General features: G+C 57.7%; 3 protein-coding genes across 7 annotated transcripts; 1 reads left to right on the plus strand and 2 right to left on the minus strand.

The window, feature by feature from the left end:
- Positions 1 to 46: 46 nt before the first annotated feature.
- On the minus strand, positions 47 to 4,520 carry NECAP2 (NECAP endocytosis associated 2). The gene is made up of 8 exons (XM_083375900.1): positions 4,255 to 4,520; positions 3,933 to 4,033; positions 3,719 to 3,823; positions 2,968 to 3,049; positions 1,951 to 2,059; positions 1,533 to 1,698; positions 1,156 to 1,243; positions 47 to 775 (listed from the first exon to the last, which is right to left on the minus strand). Exons 1-8 carry the CDS (start codon positions 4,383 to 4,385, stop codon positions 730 to 732), a joined length of 828 nt encoding a protein of 275 aa, XP_083232026.1. The 5' UTR covers positions 4,386 to 4,520; the 3' UTR covers positions 47 to 729.
- A 102-nt stretch (positions 4,521 to 4,622) lies between these two features.
- SZRD1 (SUZ RNA binding domain containing 1) lies at positions 4,623 to 12,248 on the minus strand. 4 transcript variants are annotated; one of them, XR_014494008.1, is made up of 5 exons: positions 12,045 to 12,239; positions 8,651 to 8,700; positions 8,124 to 8,381; positions 4,967 to 7,188; positions 4,623 to 4,866 (listed from the first exon to the last, which is right to left on the minus strand). XR_014494008.1 is itself a non-coding variant. In XM_083375732.1 (4 exons), the coding sequence occupies exons 1-4, from the start codon at positions 12,135 to 12,137 to the stop codon at positions 7,086 to 7,088; spliced, it is 501 nt and encodes a 166-aa protein (XP_083231858.1). In that variant the 5' UTR covers positions 12,138 to 12,248; the 3' UTR covers positions 4,623 to 7,085. The 4 variants fall into 4 exon arrangements, 3 of the variants coding, with proteins under 3 accessions (XP_083231858.1, XP_083231857.1, XP_083231859.1); XM_083375732.1 differs by having other exon boundaries at positions 4,623 to 7,188; positions 8,124 to 8,378; positions 12,045 to 12,248; XM_083375731.1 differs by having other exon boundaries at positions 4,623 to 7,188.
- A 529-nt stretch (positions 12,249 to 12,777) lies between these two features.
- On the plus strand, positions 12,778 to 23,220 carry FBXO42 (F-box protein 42). 2 transcript variants are annotated; one of them, XM_083375854.1, is made up of 10 exons: positions 12,778 to 12,920; positions 15,769 to 16,050; positions 17,103 to 17,219; positions 18,416 to 18,550; positions 20,124 to 20,277; positions 20,391 to 20,501; positions 20,589 to 20,685; positions 21,144 to 21,200; positions 21,591 to 21,710; positions 21,951 to 23,220. In XM_083375854.1, the coding sequence occupies exons 2-10, from the start codon at positions 15,786 to 15,788 to the stop codon at positions 23,082 to 23,084; spliced, it is 2,190 nt and encodes a 729-aa protein (XP_083231980.1). In that variant the 5' UTR covers positions 12,778 to 12,920; positions 15,769 to 15,785; the 3' UTR covers positions 23,085 to 23,220. The 2 variants fall into 2 exon arrangements, with proteins under 2 accessions (XP_083231980.1, XP_083231979.1); XM_083375853.1 differs by having other exon boundaries at positions 15,772 to 16,050.

Genomic DNA, 23,220 nt, shown 5'->3' on the forward strand with positions numbered 1-23,220 from the left:
CCCACCCACCGCCCCGGCTGTCAATCAAGGAACTGCGAGACCCGAGTGGCGGAAAAACATGGTTTTTATTTCGGATACGGAGCGGGGAAGAGAAAGACGCGCGTCGGACCCAACCACAGGAGGTCCGGGAAGAGAAAAACGCCCCGCGGAGGCAGCCGGCGGGAAGGCGAGGCGTCCCCGGGCCACTTTCTAAGGCAGCGGGGATCTTCAAACTCGGCCCTTTGATGACTTCTGGACTTCAACTCCGAGGAATTCTGGGAGTTGAAGTCCACAAGTCATCAAAGAGCCGAGTGTGAAGACCCCTGTTCTATCACTTTGTGCTCTGGTCCCTATAACACAACATTGTTGGTGGTCTCTAATCCCTGGAGGAGTCGGCACAGCCCCCCCCCAAAGTACATTGCTTCTCTTGGGAAGGAAGAGAGGCAGAAGATCAGGCGGCGAAATCTCCGCTTCACAAGCAGCAGGGTGGCCTTTGAACCACTGCAGCTCCCTGCGCACACAACAACACAAACACACCTCTGCAAAAGTCCCAGTGCTGGTGGAAGAGAGAGAGCGAGAGAGCGAGATGATTTGCAAGGAGCCCTCCTTTGCTTTGCCACAAGGTCCGAAGACAAAGTCAAACCCATCCAGGCGGAGGATCTGTTGGAGAGCCAGCGGGGCACGGCCCATCTCCCGGTCTCTGGGCTACCAAAGAGCCCCTCCTCGGGGCTCAGGGCTTCCACCTCGGCTTCAGAACTGGACCCAGCCCGAGTTCTGCTGAGATTGAGAGCCGGACCTAAGAGAAGACAAAGACAGACACGGCCCTTGAGTGGCAGACTTTGCCCGGCACCTGCTGGAACCAGAAGCCACACCTGGAGGTTCGTTTTGGGAGGCAAAGCTTTGCAACTTCTGCTGGCTAAGGAATTCTGGGAGTTGAACTCCACAAGTCATCAAAGGGCCAAGTTTGAAGACCCCCCTGATCTAGGCTATATTACCAAAAAAAAACCAAAACCAGGACAGAAATGCTAAATTGTTATGGTACAGGACTTCAAGACAATTCTCCATGGTATGGAAGACAACACATTTGCTTCCTATTGGAAGAGAGAGAATGTGCTGGGTAATGCGGGGGAGCAGGCCTTCGCCTCCCGAAACGTGACAAAAGGGACATCTCCTCACCCAGAAGCTTTGGTGAAATCTCCCCAAATGTCTGCAGGAGCTTCTCTTGTAGAACTTGGCGGCTGTGAGGGCTGAGACCCACCAACCTCTGCTGGCACACAAAGCGTGAGGAAGAAGAAGAGGAGGTTAGCGTTGCCTTTCCCATTTCCAGGCATCCCTCGCAGAAAGCCCTTTTGTCTGAGCTAGCAAGGGAAGTCCGTTTCCTTAAAAGGACCTTTGTATAACGCATACACCTGCTAAGGGACTGCTAGAGGAGGAGCAAAAATGAGGCCTGTGGTCCTCAGGGTGGGTGTGGAAGGCCCCAGCTCATCCCAACTACCAGCTCAAGTGCTCTTAAAGCAGAAGAATCCCTTCTCCCTTGAAAGAGTTACACCGACCTGTTTGGACTGCATCTGCCGAGGTTCCCGGAAGAGGAAAGGGAAGCTGATCTCCAAGTGTGGGCAGGACAGGGGTCTTTCCCCCTGGAGGGGGGGGGAGAAGGAGTCCTGTGAAGTCACCAGTGCGCGGCCTATTTCCCGGGGCGCCATCCTTTTTTTTCATATTCTGTAGGAAGACCAAGGAACTTTCATTGCACACTTGGAAGCTTCCCCCTTGAGGACAGACGTTAACCCGAAGAGGGAGGATTCGCCCTCATTTCTTCCCCAAACATCCTCCAGCCTTGGGATCAGGGATCCAGTCCTCGGCCCGCTTCCCTTCCCCCTGACTCCCAACATGGCAGAAACCACCCGATGAGCTGACCAAAGGGCCACTGCCTTATAACTGTCTTGCTTCAACAACACCCAAGTCCTTCCTCACCGCAATGCTGAGTTTGATCGTCTGTCCTTCCTTGAAGCCCAGGTCAAGTTTGGGGGCCTGGGTTGGGTTTTGGGCTTCTTTGGCTAACTCCACCTGTTGCTTGACCCATCTGCAGAGAGAGACACAGACACAGAAAGAAAAGCATTTCCTGGTGGAGAGGAGGAAAGGATGCGGGCAGAAGTGGTAAAGGAAGTCTTCCCCCTTGGAGAGGCCAGTTACTTAGGACAAGACGTTTCTATTCCTGTTAAAAATCCATGTAGCAAAGGTGGCTTTCCAAATCTGCATTTTCCTCTAGAGCAGAAAACGAAGGGTGAGAAACCACCAGTGATGGAATCTGTACCCCTCCCCCCACTGGCGCTTTAGATCCTGTTTGCCCATTTGGCCCAGATGTGGCTCTTGAGATGTTTCTGGAACACCTGAGGGCAAGGACGAGAACTGGGGAAATTTCTAGTTTCCTCCATCCCTCTAGAACAGCCTTCTCCTGCGCTCCTGCAAACAATGTCTGGCAAGGCTGTTAAAATGGAGCCATTTTGCCAAGGTTGCAGGTTGGCCAGGAAGGGAGCCATCTTGTATTAGAACAGGGGTCTTCAAACTTGGCCCTTTTATGACTTGTGGACTTCAACTCCCAGAATTCCTCAGCCAGGCAACCCCTGTAATTAGAAGCCTCCATTCTATTGTACATGTCCCTGGTACCTTAGCTATTTCCCCTTTGTGTGTTTGTATGTATGTATGTATATTTTCTCTCACTGTCTTGGATCTTTTACATTGTTTGATCAGGTTTCAAATCTCCCAGAGCTGCATGATAGCAAGATGGACAGCGAATCAGTGTAATACACAATATAAATAAAGGTTGCTCATATTGTTCCCAGATGCCATATTTTCATCAGGTTTTGAGTGGCGGGTGCACGTCAAGAAGGATCAGCGGTGATTAGTCACGGCTAGACCGCTCCGCCCCGCTTTCCCTTCCTGGGAAAAGAGCCTCCAGCAGGGTCCTGGCACCAAGGAAAGGGTGCTCACTTGAAATGATCTTGCAGGGCCACATTGAAGTCAAAAGCATCACCTCGGTCAACAAAGCCAATTCCGATGAATGCACGGCGCCCTGCAATGGAAATTAGGCTTAGGAAGGTGGTGGAAGGTCACTGGCTGTGGGTCAGCCCAGCGGGAAGCCTGAAAGAAAGACCTCGGGAAGGCGAGTCACGCACACCAGATTGCCGCAGAGCCACCCTTCTCCACGTAGGCTGGTGACCTGCCAAGAAGCCACAAACCCACTAGGACGGGATGCCGAGAGTTCAACCTCCATTCTCACAGTTCGTATCTGCTAGGATGGGCCGTAGCCACGCAGGGGCCCAGGTAGCCGGTTAACAAGAGGGTTACGGTGGATAGTTAAGTAGATCTGACATCTCAAACGAGGCTTTGAGAAAGGAGAGCCAAGCGGAAGCTTGGACTGGAGAACCAAGAACATTCGGAGAAGAGCCCAGGTTGGGGAGCAGCCTGACAAAATAGAGGAAAGGGGAAGCGGATGGCCCACAGCCTTGCACGCAACTTAAGGAAGGAAACAAAGTGTTAAAGAGCGTCACGCGAGGTTCGCTTAGAATTGCGTCTGCCCTTTTCCCCAGCAAGCGGGCAAGTCTCCACCATCAGCACCAAGGACAGAGCTTGGATGCCACCGACAATTTTCCCGATAAAAATTAAAAACACAAAGACAGGATATCCTGCCCCCAGCCCCCCCTCCCGCAAGAGGGCAGGACCCAAACCATCCCCTCCGTACCATTCCCATCTTCCACCCGGATCACAAAGTAGCGGCTCGAGTCCGTCACACTTTCCACGGCAATGCTAGGAAACTGGTCCACCGAGGCCTGGGCGAAAAGCTCTCCTGGGAGGGGGAGACAGGAGGGCCAGGTAGGCAGCTGGCTCTGCAAGGGCTCCTCGGAGAGAACCGCAGCCCCTCTCCTCCTCCCCGGGAGGCTCCGTCGGCCCCTTACCCGAGGTCTTGTCCTCCAGCTTAATGAAGGCCACGCTGCCCCGGGCTGTGATGCGCATTCGGCCGCTCCAGGACGGCTGGTCCAGCTGCCACTCGGCGGCACTAAAGGCGGGAGGAAAAGCCAAGTAAAGCCAGGCCCGCCAGCGCCGCCGAGTCGCCCCCCCCCCACTCCCCGCTATCCGGGGGCAGCAGCAGGTCTCTCTGCGCATGCTCAGCACCCGGTAGCGGCTCTGTTCGCCGGTTAGCTCAGCCCGGGGATGACGGGAGTGGCGCCCAGCAGGGCAAAGCGACGCTCGGCCTCCGCCGCTGCCGGGGAGACTCACCGGTAGCCGCGGTTGGAAGCGCGCGGAGGCACCCGGTAGACGTGGACCTCCGGCTTGACGCACAAGACGGACTCGTAGTCTTCGCCTTCCGCCATCTTGGCCCTCCCGGAAAGCTGGGCGCTTCCGGGCATGCGCAGGAGCTTTTTTTTCTCGCATCGTTACTTCCTGCCCGCGGGAGAAACCGGAAGCCCGAGGCGGGCTAGAGCGCCGCCTGGCCTGAAAAGGCCAGTTACCGCCTAGAGCGCCTTTATCGTCTTAAAGCGACTCTAGCGGCCCCTGGCGGGTCGGCGTGGGAAACCCTCCGCCCCCCCCCCCCACCCCCGGGTTGCAGCGACGCCCGGGCCAATAAGCAGGAGCAACAGCTTGAAAAAAGTTAACGCGTTTTATTTAAAATGCAGCGTATAAATCTGTCGCCCGCGTAGGGGCAGCCCGTGCAAGGTCTTGACTGGCAGAGCAGCTACCCGAGGGGCTTTAGCGCCGGTTCCTGCATGCCAACCCCCTCCCACTCCTTCCGCTTTCCACCCCCCTCCCGATTAGGTCACCGGGGGCGTCTTTGGGTCCCCCCCCTCCAGGGATGCAGCCTGGGGAGCCGAAAGGTCTGTCAAGTTGGCCCTTCGAGGACTTGTGGACTTCAACTCCCAGAATTCCTCAGCCGGGCATGCCTGGCTGAGGAATTCTGGGAGTTGAAGTCCACAAGTCCTCGAAGGGCCACATTCGAAGACCCCCTGCCATAGGCCAAATCCTGGGTCAGCAGGAACAGCCGCTGGGAAAGGCCGGCGCTCGCCTTGTCCTTCTGCCGCGGGAAAAGGGGCTCTTTCCGTCTAACATCCCAAGGCTGGGGCAACGGAGGGCGAGAACCGCCCCCCCAAAGGAGGCCGGTTCCAAGGGAAGAAGGGGAGAAGCAGGCACCCCACCCACCCACCCCCGGCAGTGGCCGTTTCGAGCAAAAAAAAAATCGGGGTAAAAGGCCAAGCCGGAAGAGCAAATGGGGGAGGCAGGAGTGCAAAGGCAGGAGAAGACACTCGCGGGCCAGCCAGGCTTTCCGCCCTTTTAGTACACAGGTAGCTTTATTTCTATTATTACTCTTTTTGACCAGTTTTATTTCTTTTGCAGTATTTTGGTACGCGTCCTGTGTGGATGTACAGAGAGACACCCTTCCAGCACACACCCTCCCCACACGCACACACACACACAGACAGAGACACTTACACGTTCCTGCAACGGCCCACTGCCAACCGTCCCTTCCAGCAGGAGAGGAGAGGATTTGAAGTGTGTGGGGATTCCCTGGACCGACCACGGAGGTGTCCCTCTCTGTCCTTCCAAAACCAGAGCAGCAAAACCGAAAGGCAGACTTGGGAAAACACAGTGAAGCCAGCTAGCCCTGGCACCTGGAAGTGGTGTGGGAGGGAGGGAGGACCCCCCTCCCTCAATATGGCTGCTAGTGAGCAAAGCCCCAGCTGGTCTGACACTTGGCAGGTCTCCTTAACCAGCCCCCTCCAGTGTCTTTCGCCTGACCACCTGGGAAAAAGCTAAGAGTATTGCTTTGGGGTCCGCAAGCCACGAAGTCGCCCTCCGTCACCGCCAACCCCTTCTCCTGGGCCATCTCGAAAAACGCTTCTGCGCCATCGGGCCCGTTATTCTGAGCCGCTTCTGACCCGTCCCATTTTGAGGGGAGGGAATCTGATCTCCTGCACTTTCTGACGTCCGAACCTTGCTTCCCCCCACTCACACTTCTTTGCCTTCCAAAATAGCAGACTGATCAAGAACAAACGGGCCTCACGACTCACCGCCCGGCCCCCCACCCCCCGGGATGGCCTGACGTCCATGGCCAGCGCAAGCAACGCTTGGCCCGCCACCCGTTGTCCTCCCAAGAAGCCAGCAGGACAAGATGGGGGCGAGAGGAACTACTCTATTCCTAGCTCAAGAGTCCTAGTGGCCAAAAAGCAGGGATCCCCCACCTTTTTTCTGGAAGCAGCGCCCAGGAGGCGAAGGGAATGCTGGTGAAGACTGGGAGGGCAAGGCGATCCCTCCTGCCCCCAAGGCAGCGGAGGGGCCCCAGCTTGTCCCACGGAGGCAGAGACGCCGGGGCCCCTGCCGGCTCACGAAGTGGCCTGGTGCAAAGACGGGCCGGAGCGCCCTCCGTCCGTCCACTCCAAAGCGGCAGCAAGCAGGAAGAGGCACAGAGGGCGCCCCGCCCCCACCGCCGCCGCTTTCTCCCAACTCCCCCCACTCCTTTCAGAACACTAGCAAACTACCGTTTCTCGGATAAACAAGTTACACAGCTAACGCCCCCCCCTTTTTTTCTTCTTCTTCTTCTTCCCACACGCGAGGCTCCAGGGCCATCCCGTTCCCCCCCCCCAAAGCAAACGATCAAACCTTTTGTGCGTACGCCTGCCGCCCACTCGCCCCCGTTTGCACCACCTCGCTCCAAGCGTAACACGCACCAACATGCACATGTCGAGAAGCAGGGCCCTCCCCGTCCCCCACTCCTGCTTCTAATCCCAGAGGGAGCCAACGGGAGAAGTCATTCCTTTGCGGGGTGTGGGGGGTGGAAGGGAGGGGGCTCGCTTCAGCGGGCAGCAAGTTGTGGCAACCCGGCCCCCTGGAAGAGAAGCCTGCCCCGCTGCCTGCTCCTCCCTCGGTGCACCCCCCTGGGCATGTCGAGACTACGGGGAGGCGCCACAGGAGTCCCAGTGCCTGGGCTGAGGGTCACAAGAGGCAAAGAGCCAAGGGGGCGCTTCGGGCAAGTCCCGCCCCTCCGGCTCAGGTCCATTGGTCTGCTGAGGAGGGGGAGCGCCCTGCTTTCATACTGGCCGGTCAGCCAGCCAAGCCTATCTGCGTTGCTTGAAGCCCTGCGATCCGTCGGGGCCCAGCGGCTGCCTGATCACATTACTGGGCTGCCTGGACTCTTCCGGCTGGGAGATCCTTGTGGGCCTGAGGGAGGAGGGGAAGAACACTCAGTCCAGCTAAAAGCCGCCTTCCACCCACCCACCCACCCCCGGCAGTCGGAAGGAGAGACTAACACAGACATGTCAAACACAAGGCCCGGGGGCCAGATCCGGCCCGCGAAGTGGTTTCATGTGGCCCACGAAGCCATCCTGGACACAGTGAGGGAACGGCCCCCACTGCCTTGGCCCTGGCCCAGAGACCCTCCTTCTGCCAGAGACCCTCAGATCTGTCCCACTCTTGCCCAAGCCCCCATAGGCACCCTTGATGCCAACAATGTAGAGCTGGCCACGCCCACCCAGGTCACACCCACTCTAGCCACGCCCACCCAGTAGGCCACACCCACCCAGGCCACACCCACTCGGTCCCCTGAGGGCAACCGTAATATTTTATTTTATTTATTTTAATTCCATTTATATCCCGCCCTTCTCCGAAGACTCAGGGCGGCTTACAAGCTTAGCAGTAGCCTTCATTCTATGTCTATGCCTGCTTATTAGGGCTTTCACACAACCCCCAAGCGGCATTATTACAAAGTCAGCTTAATTGCCCCCAACAATCTGGGTCCTCATTTTATGCGACCCTCAATGAAATTGAGTTTGACACCCCTGGACTAACAGGAAGAGGACAGGTGATCCAGCTTGTGGGAGATCCTCCTTTGGGCCAACCCATCCCAGAGCTGTACCCCCCCCTCAGACTGACCTGACGCCCTCAGAGTGCCTTTCTGAACATGCTACTCTTTCCCCCCCCACCCCTCCCCCCCCCCAGCTGAACCCAAGGAGACAAAAGCCTGAGCTGGCAGGCCCTACATCCGTGTCTCCTGGGCACGGACAGGATCTCGGCCTCAGGCAGAAAAGAGGCAAAGGGGGGGGGGTGCCCTCCGCCGGGGGAGTGGCACAGAGAACTGGCTGCCAGGGCACCCTCACCTGTCAAGGATGGGTTTTTCTTGCTCCTCTTCGGGACTGGCACTGCCCAGAATCCGCTTCCTAGCCTCGGCGTATTCGGCCTCCCTCTGGGCCAGGGACTTCACCGGGAAGGCAGGCCGGCTGCTAGAGTTGGGGTTGGTCAGCACCCCGTTGCTGGTGGGCCGCTTTAAGATCCGGATTTGCGGGGGCGGGCCCGAAGGAAGACTGTCGTCCTGAATGACGATCGGCACTTTGGGTGGGGACTTGGATTTCCGGCTGCTGAGAAAGAAGAGGGGACACAATTTTATTTCTTCGGTGCCGTTGTGTCGGCCCAAACAACCCTCATCCGGTCCTCTGCCTATTCGCCGAAAGGCAAAGGCAAAAAAGGGCAAGCTTGTGCCCTTGATTCTCTGACCGAATCGGTACAGCCAGGCCTCCGGGTTCATCTTTAGACAGAACCTTTGAAAACCAAAACTCGGAACGCCGCCCGCTTTTTCCCCAGCCCAGCAAGAACGCTGCTGGATGATTATTAAAAAAATGGCTCTTACCTTTCCTTTTGGCTGATTTTCAGTTTCTTTTCCAGTCGCCTGTCTATTTCCTGCAAGGCAAAGTCAGCTGGTCAAGTTCCATCTGTTTGCTCTGCCCCCCCCCATCCTCTGGGGTCAGGCACCTTGTAGTACCCAGGGATAAGCCTGGCCCTCCTTTCCCGGACAAGACAATGCCACATTTCACCGTTGGTTACTAACTGAAGTATCAAGAGACCCCACGAAACAGAGCAGGCCAGGAGAAAGAGGAGAGAGAGAGAGAGAGAGAGAAAGGAGAAAGAGAGAGAGAGAAAGGGGGAGAAAGAGAGAGAGAGGGAAGGAGAAAGCGAGAAAGGGAGGGAGGGAGAGAAAGAGAGAGAAAGGGGGAGAAAGAGACAGAGAGAGAGGGAAGGAGAGAGGAAGAGAGAGGGAGAGAGAGAGAGAAAGAAGGAGAAAGAGAGAGAGAGAAAGGGAGAAAGAGAGAGAGAGGGAAGGAGAAAGCGAGAAAGGGAGGGAGGGAGAGAAAGAGAGAGAAAGGGGGAGAAAGAGACAGAGAGAGAGGGAAGGAGAGAGGAAGAGAGAGGGAGAGAGAGAGAGAAAGAGGGGGGAGAAAGAGACAGAGAAAGAGAAAGAGAGAGGGAGAGAGGGAGGGAGAGAGAAAGGGGGAGAGACAGAGAGAGAGGGAAGGAGAGAGGAAGAGAGAGAGGGAGAGAGAGAGAGAAAGAGGGGGGAGAAAGAGACAGAGAAAGAGAGAGGGAGAGAGGGAGGGAGGGAGAGAGGGAGAGAGAAAGGGGGAGAAAGAGACAGAGAGAGAGGGAAGGAGAGAGGGAGAGAAGCCTTCTCAACCCTTTGCTTTTCAGAGGAAGAAAGCCAAGGCCTGGGAAGGGAGCCCAGGGCGAATGTTATCCCCAGACCAGAATCAAAATGGGCTCATGCCAGACATCAGATCCACTGGCAGCTGCAGCTGCTGACGCTTCGCATTTGAGCAAACAGCAAGATAAAATTAGACGCCCGCTTTGCAGGTCGTCCAGATCAGCAGCCGAGAGCCAGGCTAGCGGCGCCTTGGATAACTTGGTCTGACACGCTTACCATCATGAGCAGAGTGAAAGACTGGTCATTCCCACTGGAAAAGCTGGGGTGGGGGGGAAGGGGTGTGTGTGTGTGTCGGGTGTGTGTGTGTGTCACCATTAAAGATCAGCAACCAGAAAGAGGGGGATCTGTTTTTCTCCCCGAGACTTCGGAGACCATTCCTCTCATTCCAAGCAAGCCAAGGCCGCTAAAGGCGGCCCAACGGCCTGGCCAGTCGGCTAAATTCCCCCCTCTGCCAGGACAGCGTCTGAAGGGGCGGTGGCCTCCCAGACAGGCACTTCCTGGGGCTGTCTTGGGGGCTGTCTAGGAAATGGTCGCTCCAGTGGTCCTTCCTTGATGGAAGGGGAGGCCTGGCCTGGGTGCCAGCACGTTTGAGCCGTCCTTCTGGCGGCAGCGGCTGGTTTTGCAGTGAGAAAGGCCTTCACGTGAACAACTTCCCCACTGAGGTGTCGCTGCATTTGCTTTGTAGTCCAAAGTCTGGAGGGCGAGTTAATCTTTGAAAGCGAAGGCGAGCTCACTTAGCGGAATGAGTTTCCTTCAACTCAAAACGTGTCCAAATCCTCGGGAGATTTTCATTTGCCCAAATAGTTCGTTTTACGTGGGCTGCTGGCCGAGTTGGGCTCTCGGCTCAGGTTGGCTCACCTCTCCGAACACCGCCATTGTCAGTGGCGCCCTGCCTCCCTCCCCCCCCGGCCATTAAATTACCTGCAGCCGGTAGAAGTAGCCTCTCCCCAGACTCACTCTGCGGGATGGAGGCGGTATATAAACGCGACAAATATAATCGCTAAAAACGCAGAAGGGCATGGCGAAATTCAGTGAGAATATTTGGGCGAGGAAGGAAAAGGCCAGGTGAGAGCAGAGGGTTGTGGGGAACAAACCCGGCGCCAACCCGTTAGCCGAGAGGGAAGGGACGCAGAGGACGGGAAGCGACGGTCAAATGTGGATGTTGAGGTTCCAGAAGTGTGAATGACGGCGTGCGTTGAGGCATGAGCCCGCTCACACAAGCCTCAGTTCACGTCAGACCCTATGCTAGAGACATCTCTGCCCTTCGTAGTCCTCCCTTCACTCAAAGGGTCATCCTGGGCAAAGATTGGAAGTGGCAGGCAGGAACTCTCTGCCTCCCTAAAAGATAGGGGGTTGTAGGAATATGGGCTGGGGTGGGTGTGCCCCACTCGACCTGCCTTTGGGCTTCTGGCAGACACTTCCTAAGCTTCCCTGCTCTGCAGTCCCGGAAGAATGAAACAACGGCCCAAGTCATGCCAGACAACAGGAGAAGGATCTTCTCGGGCATATCGCTTGCAAAGGGCGCAGAGCGAGGAATCCCAAAGGGGAGAGCAGAGGAAACCGGCAAAGAACAGAATGAAGGCTTCTCGGGGAGTTACCCCTTTTAACCTTACAGGCAGTCCTCGACTTACGTCAGTTCACTTAGCGAACCTTTAAAGTTACATGGGCACCAGGGGGAAAAAAGCGACTTATGAGCATTTTTCACACTTACGAGCAAGGGTCTTCCACCTTGGCCCTTTGATGACTTGTGGACCGAGGAATTCTGGGAGTCGAAGTCCACAAGTCATCAAAGGGCCCAGGTGGAAGACCCCCTTGCCCATCGCCATTGCAACATCCCAACAGTCACATCAGCGGTATCCATTCGGACGATTGACACCTGGCTCATATTTACGACGGCTGCAGCGTCCCAGGGTCACGGCATCCCCCTTGGAAGCCTTCCAAGCAGCCAAGTCAGAGAGGGGGGAAGCCGGATCCCTGCTCCTAATTCAAGAACTGCAGGGATCCCCTTCGGCAAGAAGAGGCAAGGGAGGTCGTAAAACGGGGCACAACTCCCCGAAAGAAGCGTCTCCCTTGACAACCTGACCCTTGGGGCTCGATGGCGGCCGCCCAACGCCTGGCCTCCCCGGCTCCGAAGGCGGCGGAGAGGCGACCCTCCTGGCCCAACCCGCGGAGCCTGCCACGGAGGAGATCTGCTGGGGCACGGAGGCTCAGCCCGGCGGCGGCGGCCACCCTGGGGAAACGGATCCAGATCGGATCGGGATGCAGGAGCCGGCCCAGGGCGCTGCCCTTCCTCGCCTAAGCCGGCCGGGCTTCTCCGGGCCGGGAAGGCGGGAGCCGCCGCCAACCGGCCCGCCCGGAGAGACCCTGGGCGGCGGTGGGGGGCGCGCAGACCACGTGTTGGGGGAAAAGGGGGCACGGCCCCTTTAAGAGGCCTAAGAGCCCCGGCGAGGCCCGGCCGCCACTGTCCCGGCGTCGCCCTCCCGCCCGAGGGCGGCCCGTCTCCTCTCGGCGCCCAGCTCGGGCTCGGCGGCGCTCCGGGACTCACCCCGCTGTCGGCCGCCTCCTCCCAACTCTCCGCGACCTCCTCATCTTCCATTGTAATGCCCCTCCGCCGCCAGCCCGCCCGCCCACCGCGCATGCGCGCGGCCGCCCAGCGTCCTCTCCTCCTGGGCGAGAGCGGCCGGCCGGAGCCGCCTTCGGCGTCAGCGCGCGCCGACGCGCCTGCGCCGGACTTCTTTTCCCCGGCAGCGCTTGGCCTAAGCGAGCGCCCTCTGCCGGGCCCGAGCGACGTGTCTACGCCTCGCCCGCCCCCCCACCTGGGCAGAGCTCGTCGGGACACGCCCTTGGAAGGCTTTACGCATGCGCGCCTGCCTTCCCGGCAAGCAGGACGGCACCACTTTGCGCGGCGTCTAGCGGGGGGGGGGGGCGGGACGGCGGTCCCAAGTATTAATTCGCGGGGGAGGGAAGCGGGATTTTCGCCCCCCCCTCCCCTCCAAACTGGGTACGTGCGGCCTTGAGGGGGGCAGTCCCCTAGCCCGCAAACCGAAGCAGGAATCCGTGACAGGCAAACTCTCTCCACGCCCACCCTGGTAGCCCAGACCGTCCTTCCGCCACGCCTGTCATGGCGTTTCCTCCCCACCCATCCCCGCTTCGACCTTCTCGGGGTGGCGCGCATGCGCTTCCCTCCCCCCGCTCCCGCGAGGAAAGGGCCACAACTCGCCTCGGCTCCTCCCAGGCGCGGCGCGCGCATGCGCCTGGCCCGGGGGCCGCTCCTCTCTTCTCTCCCCGGTTGGGACGGCGGCAAGATGGCGGCGGCCACGGCGGCCGGGAAGGGCCAAGCTCGGCGCGAAGCCGGCCGCGGGGCTTGCGGGCGCCCGCCCAAGGGGCAGGAAGCGCTGTGAAGCGGCCGGGAGGATCCCAGGTGAGGGGGGGGGGGTCGGCGGGCTGGGAGGCTCCTTCCGCACCCCGGGCCGCCTCGGGGGAGCCTGGAAGGCCGGAGGACCCCACGTGCCCTGCTCCGCCGCCCGGAGAGGCTGCGGGGTCTTGCTAGGCCCGGGACGGCCTTTCTCCTTCGGCCCGCCGTTGCCGTCCGGATCGGGCTTCCAGGGGCCCCGGGAGCGGCTGTGCAAGCCCGCCGAGAGAGAGAGAGAGAGAGAGAGAGAGGCTCGAGGGAAGCGGGCGATCGCCCGTCCCCAGCGGCCCCCGTTTGGGACGGTGGCGCTTTGCTCCGTCGAGGAAACGGCGAGGGGAGTGGGGAAAAAGGGGTTGGGGGGCTCCGCCGGGGCGTTTCCCCGCTGGTTGGGTCTCTCCAGACGGAGCTGAATCAATCGGAATAGAGCCGGGGAGGGGGGACCTCAGAGGTCTTCTAGTCCAGCCCCCTGCTCAAGCAGCAAGAGCCGGCCTAGAGCCCCTTTCAGACACACGGCTGTCCGCTCTCTTCTTCCTCCTCCTCCTCCTCCCGTTATATATTCAACACGGACAGCGTTGGCTAGGCCTTTCTTAACGTATATGTCACTGAGTCCTTAGGGAGAAGGGCGGTACACAAATCAAATAAATAATAATAATAATAATAATGTCGGGGTGCGGTGGGTCTGTGCGTATGTGGTATATAGCGTGTTTTAGGCGTGTCTCGTGTGTGTGTGTGTTTCACTTTTGAGAGCAGGCAGCTCAATTTCATTTTGGGTGGCCGCCGTTGTGCCCGCAGTAAAGAAACAAAATGACAATAAAGGTTAGTTATCTTATTGTAAAAGCCTCCAGCGGTGGATGTCTACGGGGATTCTCCGTCATCCCGGTCATGGTTGTCCCAAAGGTGTTTTTTCAAAAGGGACTTTTGAAGACGTTTGGCTTCACAGCCCAAGAAGCTTCTTTAGTCCAGTTGCCCCTGGAAAAGGCACCTTTGGGACTCCAGTGATGGGAGCGACCGCCGCTTCTGGTGGCAGGTTGTTCCACTGGTTAATTGTTCTAACTGTCAGGAAGTTTCTCCTTAGTTCCGGGTTGCTTCTCTCCTCGATTCGTTTCCGTCCGTTGCTTCTTGTCCGGCCTTCGGGCGCTTTGGAGAATAGACAAGACAGGCAGCAGGCAGCTGAAAAGTCTACAAGTCTTAAAAAGTTGCCAAAGCCGAGGAGCCCCTGCTCCATACCTGTCTTTGCTTCGGTCACCTTGCAACAGAAAGTTTTCAGGACTTCCATCTTCCTTCCCAGTTAAGCTCTTGGAAACACTGGCTCAGCCTGGCAATTACGGGACCTCCATTCCTCTTCTCTCTTGAGGCCTGGGCTCTGATGCCCGATGTTTCCTGACCCCGAGTCTTGAAAGAAAAGGGGGGTCTCTCCATCACATACGGAGCTATGGAAGCTCCTTTGGGAGACGGCCGGACAACTGCCTCCGCTTTGGTCTCCTTTCATGAAACGCGGGCCGCTTTGCGCGCTCCCCCTTCCTATTGAGCTTCAAACGAGTTGCATTTATAGCCCCTACTTCCTGCAGGCGGAGGAGCATGAATGACACTCACTGCAGGCACAGAACGGGCACAAGAAGTGCCCCCCCCCATTAAGGAAGGGCCAGGACATCCCTGTGTGCAGAGCCCGCTGGGTGGGAAGCCAAAGATCGGATTCACACACTTGGAAGCTTAAAAAAAAAAAAAAAGGTTCTGCTTAGAAGCCAAGAAAACAGCCAGGCTTCCGTGTGAGGTAGCCCTCCTCTCTCCCAACTCCACTTGTAGCTAAGGGAGAATCTGTTGGGTTGCTTCTCCGCTCTTCCCTTCAGAAACCACGCCAGAGGTTCCTAAGCCGTCTCCGAGGGAGAGTGGGCAGCTTTCCATATTTCTTTGGACGAGCAGTCGGCCTTGTGCAAAGTGGCGATTCGCTTGCACAACGTCTGGGAAGATTCTCAGGAGACTCTGTGTGTGTGTGTGTGTGTGTGTGTGTGTGTTTGTGTGTGTGTAGAGGTGGTGACTGACATCTTCCTTGTGACAAGACGGAAACAGGTTGACACCTTGATCCTGGTGGGGTTGGGGGAGGTGGGTGGCCCTGTTGCCCCTTTGATCTTTTCCGTGATCCGCGAGCAGTCTTGGAGGATGTAATTAGTAAACAGCTGTAAGCTGGCGAGAAAGGCTTACAAACAGCATTCCTCTTTTATTTCCCCAAAGGAAGTGGGTGGGTGGGGGGGAAAGGTGGGAAGGATTATTGGCAAGACTTTCTGGTTTTTCTTTGAAGACATTTCACTTCTCATCCAAGACGTTTCTCTGGCTCTGACCAGATGGAAGGGCTGATCTTTGTATGCCAGCAGTCTGCATTCCACTCCCCACCATCCGGTCAGAACCGAGGAAGCTCCTTGGATGAGAAGCAAAACGTCTTCAAAGAATCTCCATAGACTTTGAGCTGACTGCATAAAGTGGGGGGTGAGCAAGGCCGGACTCGTACCACCTCATCTCGAGGGAATGACGGGCTTAGGCTGGAAGAACCTGACGGGATCGGCAGGAGGGCCGAGTGTCCGCAGAGCAACCCCCACCCCAGTTGGCCCCTCGTTGCCCAGATGCTCCGGTGCATTGGAGTGGGTGCGAGGCGGGTTCTGAGCAGAGTGCAGGCGGGGGTCCCCCCCTTTCTCACGCACCCCCGCAAGAAAACGAACAAGCGCGCCGGCAGGCGGCTGCCTCCCAAATCCATTTCCTAGGCTTTCCCGCTGCCGCTAAACTTATTGGCGTGGGCTGCTTAAGAAAAAGGTCTCTCTGCCACAAAACCGGCCTGTAACCTGTAACTTTTCCCCCATTTTTGAAGCAGGGGACTGGAACGCCATGGCTAACTCAGAGAGCGACGATGACAGCTTCATGGCTGTGGATTCCGAGGAGACCGTGGCCGAGGGGACCATGGATCCGGAGGATGGAGTGTGTACTGCTCGTCCGGAGGAGGAGGAGGAGGAGGAGAGAGGGACTCGGCCTCACCGGTCCATGCAGGAGCTGCCGGAAGAAGTGCTGGAGTATATACTGTCCTTCCTCTCCCCGTATCAGGAGCACAAGACGGCCGCCCTCGTTTGCAAGCAGTGGTACCGACTCATCAAAGGTACGGGGGGGGTTAGGGTGCGTTCCTGCGTGCGTTTCTAGCCCGAACAGGTTGGGAGAAAGATTGTGATGGTTCAGCAAAAAATAAAAATAAAAAATGGGGCAGCGATGGGAACTGGGCCGCAGACAGGCTAAGCCCTTCTCAGCGACTCCGGAAAGTACAGTCCGTCCTTGACTTGCCACAGTTCGTTGAGTGACGGTTCAAAGTTACGACGGCGCTAAAAATAAAAAGGGTGGACCTGGGACCGTTTTTCCAGAGTTACTTTTGCGGCATCCCCACGATCAGGTGATCCAAAACTGAGACGCTCGGCAGCTGGTTCGTATTTTTGACTGCCTGTCCCCAGATCCCCTTCTGACCAGCAGGAAGGCAGATCATAATAATAATAATAATAATAATAATAAGGGAAGGTACCTTGGAGGTCATCTAGTCTGACCCTCTGCTCAAGCAGGAGACCCTATACCATTTCAGACAAGTGGCAACATTGGACAGGGGCTGCCTTTGCTGTCTTCCCCTGTAGGATTTAAGCATCCTCCCTTCGGCCTGGCTGGTTGCTTTCCTCCAATGTCTGGTTTGGTTTTCTTGGAAGCAGGAGCTGTCTTGTCCTTAAGAGCGCCGCCATGTCGTGGGTCAATTGCTTTCAGCACTTTTAACAAACCGCTGGAAGGAGAAGGCGCGTGGGGGGGGAGGACTGGGCCAGTCGCTTTCTCCCTGCCACACGACTGGGCGCCTGCTTGCTTGGCGTCCACTCTGATCTCTCCGAGGAGGAGGAGAAGGAGGAGAGATGAAGAAGGACCATTTAGACCTCAGCTCCCCTCCAAGCCCATCCGATTGGTGTGAGGCCTCCTGCGTTCAAAGCAAAGCAGACTCGGCAGCTCTTGGGTTTCCCTCGGAGAGTTTGAGGACTTCCCGTGAGCTGCCGGCTTCTGCTAGCCTTGGGGTGTGTTGGCCTCGGCCTTTGCCCCTTTGCTGGCCAGAAGCCAACGGGATCCGCTGACCGGTCAGCCCGCTTGTTTCCAGTCCCTCTTTCTCGCTGCTCTCCCTCCTCCTCACAGGTGTCGCCCACCAGTGTTACCACGGCTTCATCAAGTCGGTCCAAGAAGGGAACATTCAGTGGGAGAGCCGCACCTATCCCTATCCTGGGACCCCCATCACCCAGCGCTTTTCGCACAGTAAGTACCAACTGACCCACGACGCCACGCTCGGGGCCCGACACACACACACACACACACACACAGGAGGAAGCCCCATGCTCTTACTTTGCCCAGAGAGGCTGGATGGGGCACCACAGGCTGAGTGGAGGCTGCTGCAGCTGAGGAGAGAGACGAGGCCTCTCGCTTAGCTGGGAGGCGGAAGGTTCTAGAAGCTGCTTCTTACAGCAAGAAATTTCTCCCTGCTTGGACACTGGTCCTAGGGGAAAGAGGAAGGGCCAGCTCAGGCCGTAGAGGAAGAAAGCCGTTTTTTCATTTTAATAATAATAATAATAATAATAATAATAATAATAATAATAATAATAATAATAATAATAATAATGGAAGGTACCTTGGAGGTCATCTAGTCTGACCCTCTGCTCAAGCAGGAGACCCTATACCATTTCAGACAAGTGGCTGTCCAGTCTCTTCTTAAAAACTTCCAGTGTTGGAGCGTTCACCGCTTCTGGAGGCAGGTGGTTCCACTGGTTAATTGTCCTCACTGTTAGGAAGTTTCTCCTTAATTCCAGGTTGTTTGTACCTCTCCCGAATTCTTCCAGCTGAGACCTGGTGAGCAGAATGCTAAGATTGGGTAGCTGTGTAAAGGAAACAGGCTTTTTTTTTTTCAAACCAGACGATCACAACGGGTTGGGGTCGGTTGAGCCAACCATAAAATCTGCCTTTACAGCAGAGGTCCCCAACCATGGCAACTTGAAGACCTATGGACTTCAAGTCCCAGAATTCTGGGAGTTGTTGCCAAGGTTACAGCCCTCTCTTGAGCGGTTTTACAGAGTCAGCCCATTGCATCCCCCCAACCATCTGGATCCTCATTTTACCGACCTCGGAAGGATGGAAGTCTGAATTCAACCTTGAGCCGGTCAGGATCGAACTGCTGGCAGTGGGCAGAGTTTAGCCTACAACGCTGCATTCTAACCACTGCTCGTAACCAACCCCGCTGATCCTGCAGGATGGGGTGGACGGATGGTGTTCAGGACACAAAGGGGAGCGGCGGGGGGGAAGCATTAAATAATACACGAAAAGAATCACCGGAGTAGCTCACGCATTGCGGGTTTTCAAGGAGAGAGAAATTGTGGCTTTCCCTTGCGTGTGTGTGTGGGGGGGGGGGGTTGGCCGAAGAAGCTCTAAAGCCGGCTCGCTTTTGCTCTGCTGCTTTCTAGGTGCTTGTTACTACGACGCCAACCAGTCCATGTACGTCTTTGGGGGTTGCACCCAGAGCAGTTGCAACGCAGCTTTTAACGACCTCTGGCGACTCGACCTGAACAGCAAGGAATGGATCCGGCCCCTGGCCTCAGGTGAGGGGCGTGGCTGGGGGAAGGGGTCCCAGGGGTTGCAGCAGCTTCCCCAGGAGAGAAAAAAAAGAGCTGTGGGGAGGTCACACACACACACACACACACACCACCCTGGGCTGTTGCCCTCCGCAGAGCAGCCAAGGCACCCCTGGCTGCCTTTACGCTGGGAGAAAGCTGACACCTGCGAGCCAGGTGGAAGCGGGCTTGACTCCGGGGCCTCTGTGAAGCCTCAGCCTCCTTTGATACCGTCCACAGGGGGCCTTTTGGCTGCCCGTTCCCTGCTCTCCTTCACATCCCTCTCGCTGTTGGGAGCCGAGCTGAGACAGTGCAAGGGAAAAAAGAAGGGGGTCTCCTTGCAAACAAACGCCAGGTGGAAAGGGAAGAACAACCACCCCACCCCTCCCCACCTCCTTGGGGACATCCCTCCGGATGGATGAGCCTGGTTAGGACGCGGCATCTCCTGCTTCCCCCTCCAGGAGGGGCGGGGCGGCCTCTGTTCTCACCGTCTCCTCCAGGGCCGAGGACTCGCTCCGGGGCGTTGCCGGGACAGGTATTTGATCAAGCTGATCAGACATGTCTCTGCTAGCTGCACCCACCAGCCAGAAAGAGTGTGGGAAACCGGCAGGTTCTCACCATCCTTGGGTTCACACCGCGAGGGGCAGCCCTTTGTTGTAAACAAAAGCCTCTCTCTTTTTTTTTTCTTTCTTTCTTTCTTTTTTGCCTATTCAAATCCCGAGCCGTTGACTTGGCAGGTTAATACAAACTACGTTCTTGCTCGCCGTGCTCGGGTGGCTTACGTTTAAAAATTAAGGCGCTCGGGAAAATCCTGGCCCCAAGGCGTGTCTCCTTCCCTAAGCGCAAGCCAACACTGGTTTTGGCCAGCTCTGCCTTTGGAGAAGAGGGGGGGGGAGGAAAAAAGGAGGGGGGGGCTTTGAGGTTTCAGGCTGGGGACAACATCCACCTCTTCAGGGACATGATGGCCGAATCCCTCCAGCCCAGCTTTTGTTGGTTGGTTGGTTGGTTTGAACAAAAGCAGGCCCAGAGGGTCTGCTCAGCCCTGGGCATCACAATATCACCCACCCACCCCAAAAATCAGGGTCTCTGAAGTGGCTTCTGCCTCTGTCGCTCACGGCTCTTCTCATTTTAAGTGCCCCTGCCCTCATTTAAAGCTCTTTGGCAAACGCCAGGGTGTGCCACGCTCGGGAAGCCAATAGCTGTGAAGGCTGAGCAAGGCTGCGGTCTGTTTTGACCGCCTACAAGGAAAGCCGGTCACCCCTGTCAAAGGCAGGGCCAGAGAAGGGAGAGGGGTCTGTTTGCCTCCCGGTCAGAATTGGACCCCTGCCTCCCAATGAAGTGTCTCCTTTGGAGACAAACGCTGGATCGTGGCAAAGAGCCGTCGCCCTTTCAGATAGTTTTGAACAAGACGGTTTGTTCCAAGTCAGTGTGTGACTCGTGAGGGAGGAAGCTGCACTCGCACCCGGTGAGCGTCCGGAATCCCTTTGGCGACGTTGCCTACCAAAAAACAAAAACAAACAAACAAACCCCAACAACAACAAACCCAACTCTCCTGTTGCAGGTTCCTACCCGTCGCCGAAAGCCGGAGCAACCCTGGTCGTCTATAAGGACCTGCTGGTGCTGTTTGGCGGCTGGACGCGGCCCAGCCCTTACCCCCTGCATCAGCCGGAGAGATTCTTTGACGAAATACACACCTACTCGCCTTCCAAAAATTGGTAAGACCGTCGAGCCGTTTCTCAGCCTCCGGTTGTTGCCGAGCCAAGAGCTGGGTGAGCGCACACACACACGGGCCTCCCTGTTGAGCGCCACCCTCCTCTTCCTCCTCCAGGTGGAACTGCGTGGTGACCACCCACGGCCCTCCTCCCATGGCTGGCCACTCCTCCTGCGTGATCCAGGACCGGATGATCGTCTTTGGCGGCTCCCTGGGGTCGCGGCAGATGTAAGTCTCCCGACGCTGCTCTTCTTCCGAAGTTGGAGGCTCCCCGAAAAGCCGGCCGACTTCCTCCCGTCTCGCTCTTCTCTGCAGGAGCAGCGACGTCTGGGTCCTCGATCTGGAGCACTGGACCTGGTCCAAGCCGAACCTCTCCGGGCCTGGGCCTCACCCGCGAGGAGGCCAGTCCCAGGTAACGTGCCGGCAGCTCTCGCCGGAAACCGGGCGGGCGGCTTTTCCGTCCCGCTTTTCCTCCCAAGGAAACGGAAAGTCTTCCAACTCCCACCGGAAGCCTTTGCCTTTCCAGTCCGAGGAAGACAAGCAGACGGTGCTGGCACAGCCCTTCCTGGCCGGGGGATAGAAACTGGGACCATTGGGCGCAAAGTTACACCCGGAGACAGGCCTGCCCAGAACCAAGAAGGTCCCAGTGGGAGCAGGGACTGGCAGACCATCTCCCATTCCCACTGGAAATGGCGTTGGCCCAGAAGAGGGAGCAGCTTCCCTCCGTAGATTTTGGAGATTAAGCTCAGCTTGCCGATGGGGGTGGGATGGGGGTAACCCCACGCTCCACTCCATCGGCGGATGGCCTCGCTGCCTTGGGGCTCTGGGGGCGACGTCTTTTGACTTTTCTTTCCCTTTTTTGTGTCATAGATTGTCATAGACGATGAAACCATTCTGGTTCTTGGGGGCTGCGGGGGTCCCAACGCGGTGAGTAGACCAAGCTAGGCTTGTTAGCTGGCCATTGACCCTCTCTTTCTGCTCTTCCAAGACTTTTGGTGTCCCTTTGAAAAGGCTCCGGCCGACAGATGGGGCGACGCGCAGCTTGCTAGCGTCCTCCAGCCCACCAGGTCCGAGTTGCTCCCTAGCCGAGGTCTCCTCCTCCTCCTCCTCCTCGGAGAGATGAAGCAGAAAACCGCCAGGTGCGCATCTTCCCTAGGAGGAGGAAAGATGGAGCGTGCCGGACAGGTGACAAAACCTTTCAGGACTGGAAAGTCTGTTCTCGAGAGAAAAAAAACTGCAGAGGAAAGCCAGGCGGGGTGTGCGTGTGTGTCTGTGTGTCCCATCCCGCGGGTGTTTGAGCTTTCGCCCGATTTGCAGCTCTTCAAGGACGCCTGGCTGCTGCACATGAGATCCGACCGTCCCTGGGCCTGGCAGCCCCTGAAGGTGGAGAACGAGGACCACGGAGCTCCCGAGCTGTGGTGCCACCCGGCGTGCAAGGTGAACGGGAGGGAAGGGCATCCTTAGCACCTCGTAATAAGCCAGAAAGTGGGGTGAGGGCAGCTCTGATGGGGGTTCAGATATCTCACTGAGCGGCGTGGCGCTTTCTTGCGGGCCAAAGGCCCAGAGGGATCCTCTTCTCTGCCCCTACCTTGCCTCTTATAGCAGGAGTTTCTGGGGAGGCTGCTCTGCAGAACGGGTCCTGGATCCATCTGGGGCTAGTTGCTTCTTCTCTTCCAGGTGGGGCAGTGCGTGGTCGTCTTCAGCCAAGCCCCCAGCGGGAGGGCGCCGCTCAGCCCGAGCTTGAACTCTCGCCCTTCTCCCATCAGCGCCACGCCCCCCGCCCTGCTTCCCGAGACACGCGAATGCCGCTCTCAGTCTCCCGTTCGGACTGCAGACGAGGCTCCCTGCGTGAACGGCCGCTGGGGCACCCTGAGGCCCCGGGGGCAGAGGCAGACGCCCGGTGGGTCGCGGGAAGGAAGCCTGTCGCCAGCCAGAGACGACAGTTCACCGGTGCTGAATGGCGGCGAGGCCTTGTCTCCCGGCACTACCGCCACCGTGGGCGGGGCCTCTCCCGACAGCCCTCTCCAGCTGCTCTCGCCCAGCACGGCTTCCGTCGCCGAAGGCTACAATCTGAAGGCGGGCCTTTCCTTGGCACCACGATGGGGCTCCCTCCCCGATCAAAAGGACCTGCAACTGGCAGCCGTAGACCTGAACTGGGAGGCCAAACCCCCTCCTCTGGTTTGCCAGCCGGAGGGTGCAGAAAGCAGGACGGTTGGCACGATAGGCCTCAGGAATCCCCCGGATCAGACCAACGGCATTCACACCCCGCCTCACGTCTCCAGCTCCTTGCTGGGAGGGGTCTCTCCTAGTGCGCTGCGGCGGAGCCTGGAGGCAGTCCATTCTCTCTCTTCAAAGGCCCTGCCCACTTTGGCGGTCAGAAGCCCGCCCAGGGTGTCCTCGCCGGGATCCCCGGGCAGCCAGAGCAGCGCCAACCCTGCCGAAGCAGCCGTTCCTGCCGCCCCTCGACCCAGCTCTGCCCAGGGAGACGGGCATGCCTTACCACCCATTGCTCGCCGCTTGGGCCATCATCCGCCTCAGTCCCTGAACGTAGGCAAGCCTCTCTACCAGAGTGTGAACTGCAAGCCCATGCAGATGTATGTGCTGGACATCAAGGAGGTCAAGGGGCGTGGGCGAGTCCAGTGGAAGGTGTTCCATGGCAGCTCCGTGGTGGGACCCCCCGAGACCAGCCTGCACACGGTGGTCCAGGGACGGGGGGAGGTGATCATCTTTGGCGGCTTGATGGACAAGAAGCAGAATGTCAAGTACTACCCCAAAACAAATGCCTTGTACTTTGTGCGGGCAAAGAGATAATGCAGCTGCGGGCCTCCCCCTTCTTCCGCCGCCCTGGCCTGGAGGCTCCCCTCAACCAGTCAGCCCTGCCTTGGGCACGCTGTCGAGCAGGTTGCGAATGTGGCATTACACCCACTAATAAAGAGATCTAAGCAAA

The sequence above is a fragment of the Vipera ursinii genome, assembly GCF_947247035.1.
Source record: "Vipera ursinii genome assembly, chromosome: 17".
Taxonomy (NCBI): Eukaryota; Metazoa; Chordata; class Lepidosauria; order Squamata; family Viperidae; genus Vipera; species Vipera ursinii.